Source organism: Taudactylus pleione, unplaced genomic scaffold, assembly GCF_031769625.1.
Source record: "Taudactylus pleione unplaced genomic scaffold, aTauple2 ptg000373l, whole genome shotgun sequence".
NCBI lineage: Eukaryota > Metazoa > Chordata > Amphibia > Anura > Myobatrachidae > Taudactylus > Taudactylus pleione.
This window is the reverse complement of record NW_028284774.1, coordinates 3,271,115-3,285,884: the sequence shown is the minus strand read 5'-3', so window position 1 is coordinate 3,285,884 and position 14,770 is coordinate 3,271,115. Positions and strand designations below refer to the sequence as shown.

The 14,770-nt window shown below is 44.7% G+C and overlaps 1 protein-coding gene across 3 annotated transcripts in view; it reads right to left on the bottom strand.

Annotated features, from left to right (window-relative positions):
- BRDT (bromodomain testis associated) overlaps positions 1–14,770 on the bottom strand; it is a 146,539-nt gene that overhangs the window by 127,508 nt on the left and 4,261 nt on the right. For 2 of the 3 annotated variants that reach the window (XM_088444890.1, XM_088444891.1), the window contains exon 2: positions 11,633–11,860. The exons of the other annotated variant lie outside the window; for it this stretch is intronic. In XM_088444890.1, coding sequence (XP_088301016.1) covers positions 11,633–11,821 — 189 coding nt within the window. In that variant the 5' untranslated portion in view covers positions 11,822–11,860. The remainder of the gene's footprint in view (positions 1–11,632; positions 11,861–14,770) is intronic. 3 annotated transcript variants of the gene reach the window in all.

The following is a 14,770-nucleotide window of genomic DNA, read 5'->3' as shown; positions in this document are numbered from 1 at the left end:
CGGGGCGTGCCTAACCCCAAGTCGTCCCCCCCAGGAACCCTAAACCTAACCCTCCCCCCCCCCCCGTGGCTATCTGCGCTCAGCGTCCCTTCGATCGGGATGCCAGGCGCCGGTCTCCCGGCGTCAGTAATATGACAGGCGTCTATATTTAGACACCTGTCATTTAACCCTCACCGGGATTAGGCAGTCGGGAAGCCGGCTGTCGGGATTAGGTCCACCGGCTTCCCGACTGCATACCCATTCAACCAATCCCCATAATAATGCTTTAGTTCAACAGAGAAAGGTTCTTATACATCAGGCAACTAGTATAACACAGCAAACATAAACCAGTGACTTCTATATACAGGATTAATATTAATGGCAATACATGACAAATTATACTAACCGCCTAAATTAACCATAAACACGTTTAACGTATAATCATTTTAAATTTCGCATTTTTTTTGTATCACAGACATAACAAAATTCCACTCAAAGTGTACTACAGATGTTGGGCCGCGACTTAAACCACACAGTTTTAAACACGTACAAAGTCGCAGATGAAGCACAACAGAACTTGGCGCGAGAAAGTTGCGGCTGCTGCATCATAGCACTTCGCATACAATCAGACTCATTGATCAGTGTAGTCAAAATTAGTTTGGTCGCTTCCAGTTGTTTTAGTTATGCAATAAGTGGCACATTTTGAGTGAGAAAGAGGCTTAGCGCGGCAGAGTCGCCCTTGACCTGGCGCGTAGAGGGGGCTGTTTGGCGCAACTGAAGCCAGAGTGTATGAGGACACATCTTTATCTGGAAACCAGACTAAAACAAAAAAAAAAAAAAAAAAGGTAATAATCCCAAAGCATAATATCTTAATATCTTGAATAACTGAAAAATGGTCTCATCGCTAGGATGTGAAAAAGCCACAAAAAAAACAAAACAAAACACAAGTCCTATATATAAAATATAAATACATGGAATTGGTAGAAAGACCTTTGCGTTATAAACAGCAATTAATAAAGTGTAATTGTAAGGTCAAGCTATTTTTGATGACAAATGTACTGTAGCATGCAATTAAATATTTCAGCTGTTGCAGGACTGATACTGTAACCTTTCTATCTTTACCCGTTGTGTCAATTCTCCCTAATATTTGAGAAAAACAGACTTACTGGGGCAGGCTGTCAGGATGCAGACAATTAATGGGCATTGCTTAACCTTACAGACAGAAGTTACAGATTTAGTGTGCCATTAAAAGACAAATCCAATATTCCATGACCTGCAGTATGTTGGAAAAAAAACAAAATTCTTTTGAAACAGACCTTTTACACATATACATCCATTATTCGGAAAAACGGCTTTCCAGGTCTGTATTTGGTAGGGCCTGTTGTCACACTATTTAGCTTTATAAGCACTGTAACATGTATTAAATAATTTTAACAGAAATGAAAAGGTGAAAGGATGCTGTAAAAGTATACTAATCTTACAATAGACATGAAGCATATAAACTGGCATTATCAGGATCATTTTACAGCACCAAGTCATTACTGTGGCAGTTTCCATATCATGTCAGAAACAGTGGCCTGAAGTTCACAAGAGCTTATTGGATTAAGGCCCGTATTCCATTTGAGGTGAAAAGTCAAGTCCAGACTTTTCGCCTGCTGACTTTTCGCCTCCTTTGCCTGTTTTCCAGGCGGAAAAGTATCGCGCACGTGCCAGTTTATCCCGGTATTCAATTTCAAAGGACGCGAAAACGGGAACTGGCGAAACTTGGATTGGACGAAAAAATAAGGGAATTTTCGGGAAAACATCCTGGGACCCTCCTAAAGATGTCCAGACATGGAGAATCACTATGGGTACCCCGTTTTCGCATGCGGCTTTGAAGATGATGCAGAAGAGCATTTAGCTTTTTTGGGGGGGGGAAATAACTATGTCCACCAAATTTTGGGTACATGAAAATGGGTGCAAGCATATTTTTAAGTCCCTAAAATGATTTTTAAAAATTCTTCAAAAATGCACCTGCCGCTACTACCTGCAATGAAGAAAACACCTGCCGCATACTTCCGAACCCCTCTGGAATCTATTTCGGCACTTTAGGATGTGTTCACAATTTTTTTTAAACCCAATAATGTAAATATTTTTTTGGGGTGTCCATATTTTTTTTTTTGTACACAGATTTGTTTTAGGGGGCATTCCCAAGTGTGCAGGCTATTTTTTTTTTTTTTAAGCCTGCACACCTAAACCCCAGTTGTGCATTTTTTTTCACCAGCTAAAGGCTGGCGAAAAATTATCGGCGTTTTTTTACATTGACTTTTCGCACCGGCGAATATGGGGATAATTGAAATAGGTGTAGGCGGTAACGACTTTTCGCCTCAAATTGAATACTGCCCTAAAAGTGTATTTTCCACTTCTTTAGCTATACCCAGGGCCGGCGATAGGCTTTGCTGCGCCCAGCGCCGTCCTGTGTTGCCGCCCCTTCCCTCCTCCGCTCCCTCCCCTTGAACTTACTTATTCACTATAGCGCTGGGAGGGAGGGTGGGCGTTTCTTGCGCCCGCCGGATACCGTGGCGCTCCAGGCGACGGCCCGGCTCGCCCGGACCTAGAGCCGCTCCTGGCTATACCCCATCCTACACAGCAACACAGTTATGAAGGATCACACCCCTGGCCCTCTCATCACCTCAAGACTGTAGTGTTTCACATCTTGCAATGGAGAGAAAAGTCAGTAATGTAGAAATGACAGAGGAAAACTGTAAGTGACAGGCTGGAATGAGGAATTGGATAGGAGCAGTAGCAATCCTACTAGGTGCTGCAGTGACTCTAACATACCAAATTGTTAAGATTAAGGGCCTCATTTATCAACAAGTTTTTCATATGCAACGAGTGAGAACATTTGTTGCATATGACAAATGGTGCTCCAGCCAATCAGCTCACAACTGTCATTTTTCAAACAGATGACAGTTGGGAGCTGATTGGCTGGAGCACCATTGTAACACACAAGTTTTATCACAGGTTGTACCCAGGGCCGAATTAATAATGGGGCTGATGGAGCTCCAGCTCCAGGCCCACCATCAGAATAGGCCCACAGAAGCAGCTGTGTGTGCTGCTGTAGTCAGGATTTTTTTTCCTTCTATAGCAGCTTGCCAGTGCAGTGGCAGTCCGAGGCCCCGCCCCCTCCCCCTCGCCTGCGGCGCCAGTGGTTCAAAAGCATAAATATGATGACTTCGAATGGAGGGCTTTACTAGCCCTCCCAGCGCTGCTAATGCACAGTGACCCGGTGACATGGCCGCCTTCACATCACGTCACGACACTTCGTGTGATGTCACATATGTGCCGCCCGCCACCACCGCACCCTGAAGTAATCCGGCGGCCGGCCCTGACTTGGTCCTCCAGCACAGGCAGGCTCAGCACTGCAGCTCCGTGTAGGCGGCCTGGCGGCAGCAGTCCTGGGGTAAGGTGCTTGTAAGTACTGCTGGCCAGGCTGCTGCTTTATACAAGTATAAATTGTACATAATGCAGGGCAGGCTGAGTTACTTCTAAAAGTTTAATAATTAAATATAAGTATAAATTTTGAGTATACTTACACATACACACACATTCATATATTACACACACACACAAAGTAGGGGGGCTGGAGGTGCGGGTCCTCCAGCCTGACGCCCGCTGAGATGTTATTCCCAGCGGGCGCCCGGCTCCGTGGTAGCCGGAGTTCTCTCCTGAACTCCAGCTTCCGGCTCTCCCCACGGCCTGGGCACTATGGGAAAGACGTCATGATTTCTTTCCCATAGTTCCAAGGAGCAGCCGGGCGGCGGCAGACACAGGAGCAGGGTTTAAGGCAAGTATTGTTTTTTGGGTTTTTTTGGAAGCGGCACTACAGTGGCATTACTATATGGGCACTACAGGTGCATTACCCATATCGGCACTACTATAAGGGCACTACAGGAGCATTACTAGGGGGCACTACTATATGGGCACTACAGGGGCATTACTATATGGTATCTTGGCATATGGTTTATGCTTTTCTGACTGTCGTGAGAATGGTAATACAAATGACCGAAATGTCGACTGGTAAACTATGAAGTTGAAGTGAATAAGGCATTCTGGCTGTTAATATTCATTGTGAATACTTCATGTTTGGGTGGTAACAATTGAAGAGTAAAGGAACATTTTTCACTATTAAAGGAGAGTGCTCATTTGTGACTGTATAATGATATATATATATATATATATATATATATATATATATATATATAATAAATATATATGGAGAGCATGTTGTTTGATTTTTGGATGTCTGAAACAATGGCAAATGCGCAATATTTGAATGAGATAGGAAGGGGCAGGTGCATGATTTACATTTTTGTCAGGGTGCTTACAAACAAAACTACCAAGCTAAATACCCTCACTGGACCAACAATGGTACAACAGGATCCCAATCGCATTCTTTGTTTACAGCTTACTTGTAGTTTCCCCTGAGAGATTTAGAGTTAGGCGGCGGGGGAGGTTAGGGTTAGGCACCCCTAAGGGAGGGGCATTAGGTTAGCGATACTTACCTTAGTGAGATCAGGATTTTTACCCATGCCAGGCCACCGCTGTCAGGATTAGAACCGCCGGCCATGCAGCCCGGCGGTAAATAATACAGATTCCATGTGGAGATGAGGTGCCGTGATATTGTGATGGGTAGTAGTGTTGGGAGGTAGTTCAGTGATATAGTACGGGGAAGTAATGTTGGGAGTTAGTTAGTGCTGATTATATCTCCTGCGGCGACACACAATAGGCCCTTCCTAAATTTCAGCTCCAGGCCCATGTGGACCTTAATCTGACACTGGTTGTACCTTTCCGAGGGACTGGGAGTGACACCCAGGCTGGGAGGCTCCCGGCCAAATCGGGAGGGTAGGCAAGTATGCTCCAGTGACGTGCACTGAGGCCGTGGAGGCACTGACTAGTATCAGAGCCAGATTTACACACACATATGAACCCAAGGGCTCATGTGGGCATTATAAAAAGGTGCAGCAGTATATCATGCTGGAAATTTGGTGGAGTTTTGATCAGGGATGTGTGGAAAATGTAGACAGAGGAGGCAGTGCCTCACCTGCCATACACTTTATACTCCAGAGTTTTGACTATAAAAATTATTAGAATACTACAAAGATGATATTTTTCTTTAATTTTTTCTTATAATTTTTATAGTTAAAACTCTGGAGTATACCCAAGTATGACAGGAAAGGCTCTGCCTCACCTCACTGGTCTACTCGATTTGTAATTGGGTACTGCTGGAGGTTGCATGGATACATTTGATGAGTTTTGTTTTGACACATCATAATGTGTAATGTACATGCAGAATTCCTGGGAGTGAATGTGAGCAGCAGGCTCCTGGGAGTGGAGAGTCGCAGGTGTTTACTAACCCAGAGAGATAAGTGCATGCACAAAAGGTGGACAGCCTTTTTAGCAAGGCCTAGTTGAAAAAAAGTGCAATAAAGAAATATTATTATTATATATATATATATATATTATTTTTTTTATTAATTATTTGGTGACATTAAGAGACATGTGCGATAGCTATAGGCAATACATATAGATCAATGGTTCTCAGATCCAGTCATCAAGTACCCCCCCAACAGGCATTTGTTTTCAGGATTTCTGTCTGCGGAAGCAGGTGGGATAATTACTGACTCAGCAAAATAGATCAACTCATCTGTACGTGACTAAAGAAATCCAGAAAACATGTTGGGAGTAGTTGAGGACTAGAGTCGAGAACCACTGATCTAAAGGAATTTGGCACTTACTGTACATTGTGGGCAAAATTAACCAAATCAAAATAATAAATCTATATCTACTTGTCAAAGTGGTCTTTAAATCTTTCCATATTATTCATGAAGCTGGCCTAATATCCATCCGCAGAAAATGCACTCACCCACTGGGAAAAAACAGGATTTTGGTACTTACCGTTAAATCGGTTTCTCAGAGTTCACAGGGGACACTGGAGTTAAGACTGGGGTATAGACGGGTATAGAGTGGAGCAGGCACTTTAAGAATTTATAAGTGTGACTGGCTCCTCCCCCTCTATGCCGCGCACCTCTAGAGAAGGGTGGGGGGGGGAAAAAAAAAAACAACTAAAATTTAGAAGAAGAAAAATTAAGAACAGTAACAAACTGCAAGAACACAGCAGTCACACCACAACAAAAACAACAGAACAGCAGCGCAGGAAGGGTGTCCAGTGTCTCCTGTGGAATCAGAGAAACAGATTTAACGGTAAGTACCAAAATCCTGTTTTCTCCTTCATCCGCAGTGGACACTGGAGTCGAGACTGGGGACGTCTCAAAGCCACCCAGACGGGAGGGAGAGCGCTGCGACACCTGCAAAACCGAACAGCCAAACTGAGCATCAGAAGCCGCAAGTGTCGAACCGAACAAACTTATGAGCCTCCGACGAAGTGGCCGCTCGGCAGAGCAGAGAAACAAACTCCTCGGGCAGCCGCCCAAAATGGCCCAACAACTGAACGCGTAGAATGCGCTGAAATGGAAGCTGGAGGAGACCACGACGCTGCTAAATAAGCATGACTAATAGTCAGGTGTATCCAACGTACCAGAACAATTTTAGAAGCAGACCACCCTAATTTAGCAGCTTCATACAGAACAAACAAGGAATCTGGCTTGCGCAATGTAGCCGGCCGGTCTACATAGATACACAAGGCCCGCACTACATCCAAGGAACGGGAGGACGGAAGGTCCTCTTTCAAAACTGGGACCACAATAGGTTGGTTCATACGAAAAGAAGAAACCACCTTAGGCAAGAAGGAGCACGCAGGTCTGCCCGATCCGCATGAAAAAAAAATCAGATAGGGAGAGCGGCATGACAGCGCTCCAAGCTCAGAGACTCTCCTTGCTGATGCCAAAGCCAGCAATAGTACCATCTTCCAAGAAAGATTTTTTAAAATCAGTCTCCAAAAAGGTTCAAATACAGAAGACAGAAAGAAAGAACCAAGGTAAGAACCCAAAAGGGGCTGTTGACAGAACAAAGGGCGGCAAATGCAAAGGACTCCCTGTAATAAAAAAAAGTCTGAACCTCGGGAGGCAACGCCAATTTCCGTTGGAAGAAAACAGAGCCGAAACCTGAACCTTCAATGATCCCAATCAAAGGCCCGCATCCAGTCCTGACTGACAGAACTCCAAAAGACGACCCAAACGAAAAGACGAGGTATGAAACCCCAGTCTTTCGCACCATGCTACATAGGCCTTCCAAATCCGGTAATTATGGGCCGAGGTCACAGGTTTCCTAGCCTGGAACTTGGTAGGAATAACCAAGCGTGGAATAACTTTCCGCTTCAAGATCGCGGATTCAACAGCCACGCCGTCAAACGCAGTCTGTGTAAGGTGGTGTAGAGAAAAGGACCTGGTTGAAGGAGGCAGCGGCCAAGGATCCGCTGCGATAAGCATGTTTAGGTCGGAGAACCAGGCTCTGCGAGGCCAGTTCGGAGCTACCAGAATGGCCCTGACATTCTCCCTCTTGATGCGCTTGAGCACTCGAGGTAGAAAGGGAAAAGGTGGAAACAGATAAACTGGAGCAGCCATGGAGCAGTCAGCGCGTCCACTGCCACTGCCTCCAGATCCAGGTAGCGAGAGCAATAAAGAGGGAGCAGATTGTTTTGTCTGGACGCCATGAGATCGATCTGGGGCCTGCCTCACTGCAGAGTCAGATCCTGGAAAACCTGACGATGAAGAGCCCATTCCCCTGGATGAAGATCCTGGTGAATTAGCTAATCCGCTTCCCGGTTTGACACCTGGCCTGAAGACAGCAGTCAGCGCCGTGGCGTGCTTTTCTACCCAACGGAGAATGCATGATACTTCCCTCATAGCTTCCCAGCTTTGAGTTCCTCCTTGTCGATTTATGTAAGCCACCGCGGTTGCGTTGTCTGACTGGACTCGAATGGCCAGCCCCCCGCAGGAGAGGAATGGAGTCTTGAAGGGAGTTGTAAACTGTCCTGAGTTCCAGAACATTTATCGGAAGGAGGGCCTCCTGAGCCGACAAACGTCCCCGGTAATGACGTTCCAGAACCACCACTCCCCAGCCTCTGAGACTGGCGTCCGTCGTCAGAATCACCCAGTCCCAAAGACCGAAACACTTCCCGGCCAGGAGATAATTGGACTGTAGCCAAAGAAGGGAAATTCTAGTTTCTGGAGACAGCGGCACTAAGCGGTGCATGTGGACATGAGATCCCGACCACGACAAGAGATCCAGTTGGTATGTCCGAGTGTGAAAATTACTTAACTCTAAGGCCTCGAAAGCCACTACCATCTTGCCAAGAAGTCTGATACAAAGATGCACCGAGACTCTCCGATGTTGAAGGAAGAGTCTGACTAATTCCTTGATTGCCCCAGGAATAAGAGACGCAGTGTAGGGACCAACTGCAACTTTGGAAAATTGATAATGCAGCCGTGCTGAAGCAGGTGGTGATAAGTGGTAGATACATCCAGAAGAAGCCATTCTGGTGACGGAGCCTTGAGCAGAAGATCGTCCAGATATGGGATACAAGTGACCCCCTGAAGATGAAGAAGAGCCACCATGGTGGCCATGACCTTCGTGAATACCCTGGGGGCCTAAGATAGTTTGAACGGAAGAGCCCGAAACCGATAGATTTGCCATTCAAGATGCACACTAAGAAACGGTTGATGTGGTTCCCAGATGGGAATGTGTAAGTAAGAGTCTTTGATATCCAAAGACACCATGTACTTCCAGGCTTGCTTTTACTGACTGCAGAGATTGCATTTTGAATCTGAAGAATGTCAAGTGAGGATTTAAATGACTTCAGATTCAGAATAGGTCGAACCACAAAAAGATTTGAATAGAAGCCGTGATTCCTCTGGTGTCTTGAAACCGGAACCACCACCTCTAAATCTAGGAGCCTTGTGATAGCCTGCTGTAACACCCTTCTCTTCGTTTCCAAGGTCGGAAGTCTGGTTGTGAAGAAACGAGAAGGATGGATCGAGAAATCTATACGGTAACCTTGTGAAACTAGATTTCGGACCCAGGCGTCGGAACAAGTTTGAAGCCACATTTCCTTGAACAGAGAGAGACTAGCTCCCACCATGGGAACCCCCAGCTGTCATGCCACTGGCTTGTCGGCAGGTTTAGTGTCTTAGTGGCGAGGGGGGGCAGCTGCACCTCCTATACCTCTTGTTCCTCGTGAAGCCTCAGAGGAGCCTCTTGCACGGCCCCGGAGCTTTGTGGGAACCCGAAAGGAAGTCCCAGAATAAGACCTTCGTGGTAATGGGGTCAACAAGGAAGTGTACAGTAGGAAGGTTGATTTGCCTCCTGTGGCCTCGGAGATCCACTTATCCAACTCTGGTCCGAAAAGAATATCCCCTGCTAAAGGTAAAGCCTCCACTGCCCTCTTAGATTTGGCATCAACTTGCCAGGAGCAAAGCCAGAGAGCCCTGCGAGCCGCTATTGCTGAAGCTGAAATCCGGGAACCAAGTAAGCCTACATCCCTGGAAGCCTCTCAAAGATAGATGGCAGATTCTCTATTATGCACCGCTAAAGTAAAGAGTACGGATCTTGACGTTCCGGCATGCAAATCTCTAGCTAACTCTTCAGCCCATCATTCAATAGCCTTATTTACCAAAGATCCTACCAAGGCCAGACGAAGCAGCTGCGACGGGTCCCCTGTTCACTTGTGATGTACGATGTCCGGCACTCTGGCCGGGTGTTATCTGGTCAGGGACCCGGCGCGTGCCTCAAGAAGCGGCGACTGGTCCCTCCGGCGGCTCCTGCATTGCAGGCAGACAGGGGCAAACTGTCTGCCTGTGAAGAAAAAGAAAAGATAAATAAATTCTCAGAGGGAGCCGGTCCCTAGGGCACTCTCTTAAGGCACTTTTCTAAAAACTGAAGAGGTGAGGGGCATAGAGGGGGAGAAGCCAGTCACACTTGGCTCCACTCTGCACCTGTCTATACACCACAGTCTTGACTCCAGTGTCCCCTGTGGATGAAGGAGAAATAAGATTAACCATAGAGATGGAGTCACACATGATGAGTGACCTATAAATTACATAGGATACAGCATCTGATCATCTGCGAAAATTTCGGTCATCTGAGTGACCCTCAGGTAGGCCAGGAAATTCACGCTGCTGGACGCAGTTCAGCACACCCGGAAAACGGGGCCAACGCAATTCCCGGCGTGTTTAAGACTTACATATAAAATGCCAATTATTTTAAAAGCAAAAAAGGAGTGTTTTGCTATTAAAAACCATTGTATTTTAATTTTGGGCTCAAGCCGCTACTTAATTAAACCTCTTTTCCACCAAAAACCTGGGTCCGACCTGGGTTTTCAGACAAGGTTTTGCCAAGTTAGCGGGGTTAGAGTTAGGTTTTTATTTTTTGTGGGGGAGGTTAGGGTTAGGCACCCCTATGGGGGAGGGTTAGGATCAGGCATCACGGGGGGGAGGGGATTAGGCACTAACGGGGAGGATTAGAGTGCGGGGTGGGGAGGGTTTGGGTTAGGCTACAAGAAGGGAGGGATACCAACCATCGGGATGCCGCTGTTGGTATTGTGACAGGAGGCATCTCGACAGCCGCATTACATACCCATTCCCACTGTAGAATAGGCAACTCAGGATTGTCCTGTTTAAATTGACAGTTGGGCAGCATGTCATATCCCACCCATAGCCTATCAAGTTTGCATTGTCAGTGATTGCTTCTGTCCCACGTGTGCCTCAATGGTGAGATTGATAGGTGCTAAATAGTCATGATGTACTCAGTACCTGCCCAGCAAGCGCTCATGTACTAGCTCTACTGTAAGCTACAAAGAAGGTAGGACATACAGAAAGGGAACATCCCAAACTGGACAACCATTTCAAGTACTAGACTTTGAACCCACTGAATCTACTGAATAAGTTTTATATTTATAGTAACGTCATATGGCACGATTCATTCATCTTGTTTCTAATATACCAAAACTATTAAATCATTTGGATTATCATCTTGTGTTAACGATCATTTCTAGCATAAAACACACACACAAAAATAAAGGTCAACTACTCAGCAGGAGAACAGCCATTTTGTGAGCAGAAACAATATTCATACTGCCATTTGGTTAAGTACAGGTTGAGTCTCCGATATCCAAAATGCTTCGGACCAGGGGTATTTTGGATAATGGAATATTCCGTATTTTGGAATATTTGCATATCATAATGAATTATCTTGGGAATGGGACCCAAATATACATACAGAATGCATTTATTTGTTATATACACCTTATAGACACAGCCTGCAGGTAATTTTATTCAATATTTTCTATAATTTTGTGGCTCAAACAAAGTTTGTGTACACACATAAAATTCAGTTATGTTTCATTTACACATTATACACACAGCCTGAAGGTCATTTTATACAATATTTTTAATAATGTGTGCCTTAGACAAAGTTTGTGTACATTGAACAATCAAAAATCAAAGGTTTCATTATCTCAGTCATGCCAAAATTATTCCGTATTTCGGAATATTCCGTATTTCGGAATATTTGGATATGGGAGACTCAACCTGTACTATAGTTTCTCATGCCTCTGTGATGTAACATGTTGCTAGTGTATGCATCGGCTGAATATTGGCCAAGCCCACAAAATGCAAATATGTAGTTAATGTTACATGGTAACAGATCATTGCCTTACTGGGAGGTTCAGCTTTGCAGCATCCACAGGCTGCTGGAATGGCCAGGAAAAGTTGTGTCTCCATAACGCCTTCAGCACCACCTTCTCCAGATACTGTAACTGGTTAGTCAGACGTCCTGTCTTTTTGCGATTAATGTACTCTGGCGGAGGTGGATTCACAATAGATAAATGCAGCTGTCTGCTTGACATGGTGCATCAATCCAATTTAAGTCACTAGTTTTCATTCCCCTACAATACAAATGCTATAAGTTAATACTGTAAAGACATAGAACAAACAATGTAGAACAATGCTCAGTAATAAAATTATTATAGAGAGATAAACACTCAGCAGATTTTTGCTATAGGCCCTAATTATGAGCAGTTATTACAGAATGTTGAATTTATCAAAATTCCTCAGTTTGGTAAAATGTAAATAAATTGCATGAAATACAAGCACTTTTGTGAGATTTGTTATTTTTATTTAACAAGTTTACCACTGCGCTTTTACCAATACAACTAAGGCCCATATTCAATTAGAGGCGAAAAGTCGGACAAGTTTCGCCTGTCTGACTTTCCGCCTTCTTCGCCGGTTTCAGTAGTGAAAATTTTTCACGTCCGTCCCCGCTTTTCACCCGATTCAATTCCTAAACGCGCAAAAACGAAAAGCGACGAATGCGGAACAGGTGGAAAGTACTGTCAAAAGTGGGGAAATCAGTCAGTACCCCAAAAAAGATGCACCAACATAGGGAATCAATGTACTAATAGCCCTAATAAAAAAAAAAGTGTGTGGGGTACTTAAGTAGTTTAAATTGATTCTTATTAGCGTCTTTGCAAAAGTGGTGAAGAATGGCATAAAGCAGTATTTTTTTGTGAAAATAAGTAGTTCAGTCAATTTTGGGGTACATGAAAATGGGTGCTAGCATATTTTAATGTTTCTAAAGCGAACTTTTAAAAAATTTTCAAAAACACACCTGCTATCCCAAACACACCTGACCAATCCTTGCAGACCCCCAAGAAGTCTATTTGATAGTTTTTATGCTTGTCCCCCCACTTTATTTTTTCACCCCAAAAATGAAAGTACTTTTTTGATATGTTCTTAGTTTTTAGTTTTTTTTTTGTTGCCAGATTTGTCCTTTGGGGGACTGCAAGGGTTCTGGGTCCCAAGTTTGTACCCCAAAATAAAGATTTTGCACTTCTTTTCACATGCTATTCATTGGAGAAACTTTTTGGCCTATTACATTGCATTGAGTTTCCGCTTAGGTGAATTCCATCTGGAATTGAATTTGGAGATAAGTTCCGAAAAGGCAAAAAGCGGCAATAGGCGAAACTTTTCCGCCAATTACGGCTTTTCACCTCTAATTGAATACGACCCTAAGTGGGAATAGCATATAGTTGTGAACAGTGTAAAAAAAAAAAAGCAGGGGTGTAAGAGGTTTTCAAGGCAAACAGTTTTGCAAACAGTTTTAAAAATTCGCTACTTTTCAAGTTTGAATGTAGTTAATAGGAAAATGGGAGGGATAAGATAGCACAGACCGTAGCTCTCCCTACAAACAAAACCAATGCTATAGCTAGGACTGAATGCCAAACAGGAATAGCATTCAATTCGACCAGACATGTAGATGGACAAATCAGAGGAGCAAGGCTGTAACAAGGGTAGTGTGACCTGTGCCATGGCACAGGGCACCGCAGAACAAGGGGGTGCTGTTCAGGCCTGTCAATTTTCTGTTTATTATCATTCTCACTTGTAGCTACCTCTTTTATTCCCAGCATCTCCTGCCTCCCTTATCTCTTCCCTGGCATTTCCCCATGAGACCATTCCTCTTTTTTGGATGCATTATGTCCCCATTTGAAAAATAGTGAGGGGACGGACAGACGCCAATGCTCTGGTTACAACTCTGCAGAGAAGATCTAGCCAGTCAGCACACTGTCCAATTAGCTAGATTGCGTCTTACATCACTGTTAGTGCAGTCTGATTGCACACGCAGATCACATTAACCAACATACAAGACAATACAATAGGAGTTGTTTGGACCACCGGGCTTGACTTGGGGCTACACAAACTGACCTATCACACGTGTAGCCCAATATAGCACTGTATGGCAAGCTTGAGTCATTAATTTTACTGTATGGCCTGCCGCATTTTCAGCGAATGTGGACACTAGATATAAAGGGGCAAAAATATTATATACCAAACACACTTACTACAGGATTAAAAATTATTGCCTCTTTAAATCCAGTGGTCAAAACTGCCGAAGCCATGGGGGCTTCAAAAGCGCCACATAGTAAACTTTCCCCATAGGTTGTTAACTTCCAAAATATGCTTCTATGTTGTTTTTGTCAAACAGGAAGGTTTACATAATACTGCAAATCATATAAAGTGGGAAATACAAATGAAAGCTATATTCCCACAGACAGCACGGTTATGCTGGCCACCAGAGCAGTCACTAGACTTTTTGGTGCCCTGTGCCAGAAAGAGCATTGGCGCCCCCCTCATTTTTCAACGGCCATAATGCACCCACAAAAGGGCCATGGCTTCATGGGGAAAGGCCAGGGAAGAGATAGGGGAGGCCAGGAGATGCTGGGGATGAAATAAGAGGAAGCTACAAGCGAGAATGATAATAAACAGAAAATTGACAGGCCCAAACAGCGCCCCCTGACCTGTGGTGCCCTGTGCGATGGCACTGGCCGCACTACCCTAGCTACGGCCCTGCTGGCCACAGACATAGCGATGTACTCACAAGCAGCCGGTGTACGATTTCCCTTGAAACCCGGCAGCTATGCACACAATTTGGTGTCCAATCTTCAAACGATCTCTCCTGCATCCAGACTTGCACAGTGCATCGGGTCCTAGATCGTCAGATCTGCCCTACTGCACGGCAGATCTGAAAATGCTATGTGCGACCAGCGGGGACGCACATCACATCGTGATCGTGAGTGGGGGCTCACGATTTACTCAGGATTTGGCCATATTTTACACGACCTGTCGTTCCAATGTGTCAGAATCGGCCAGATCGGGTAAAATATCGCTATGTGTGTGGCCAGCTAGTGTAGCATGAAGCCGATTTTTTTTTTTTTTTTTTTAACTCCCGACAACCAATAACTGAGTCTTTTCTTTGCAAAATATTTGTTGGGCAGACTAGTATCGAAATAAAGTATGCT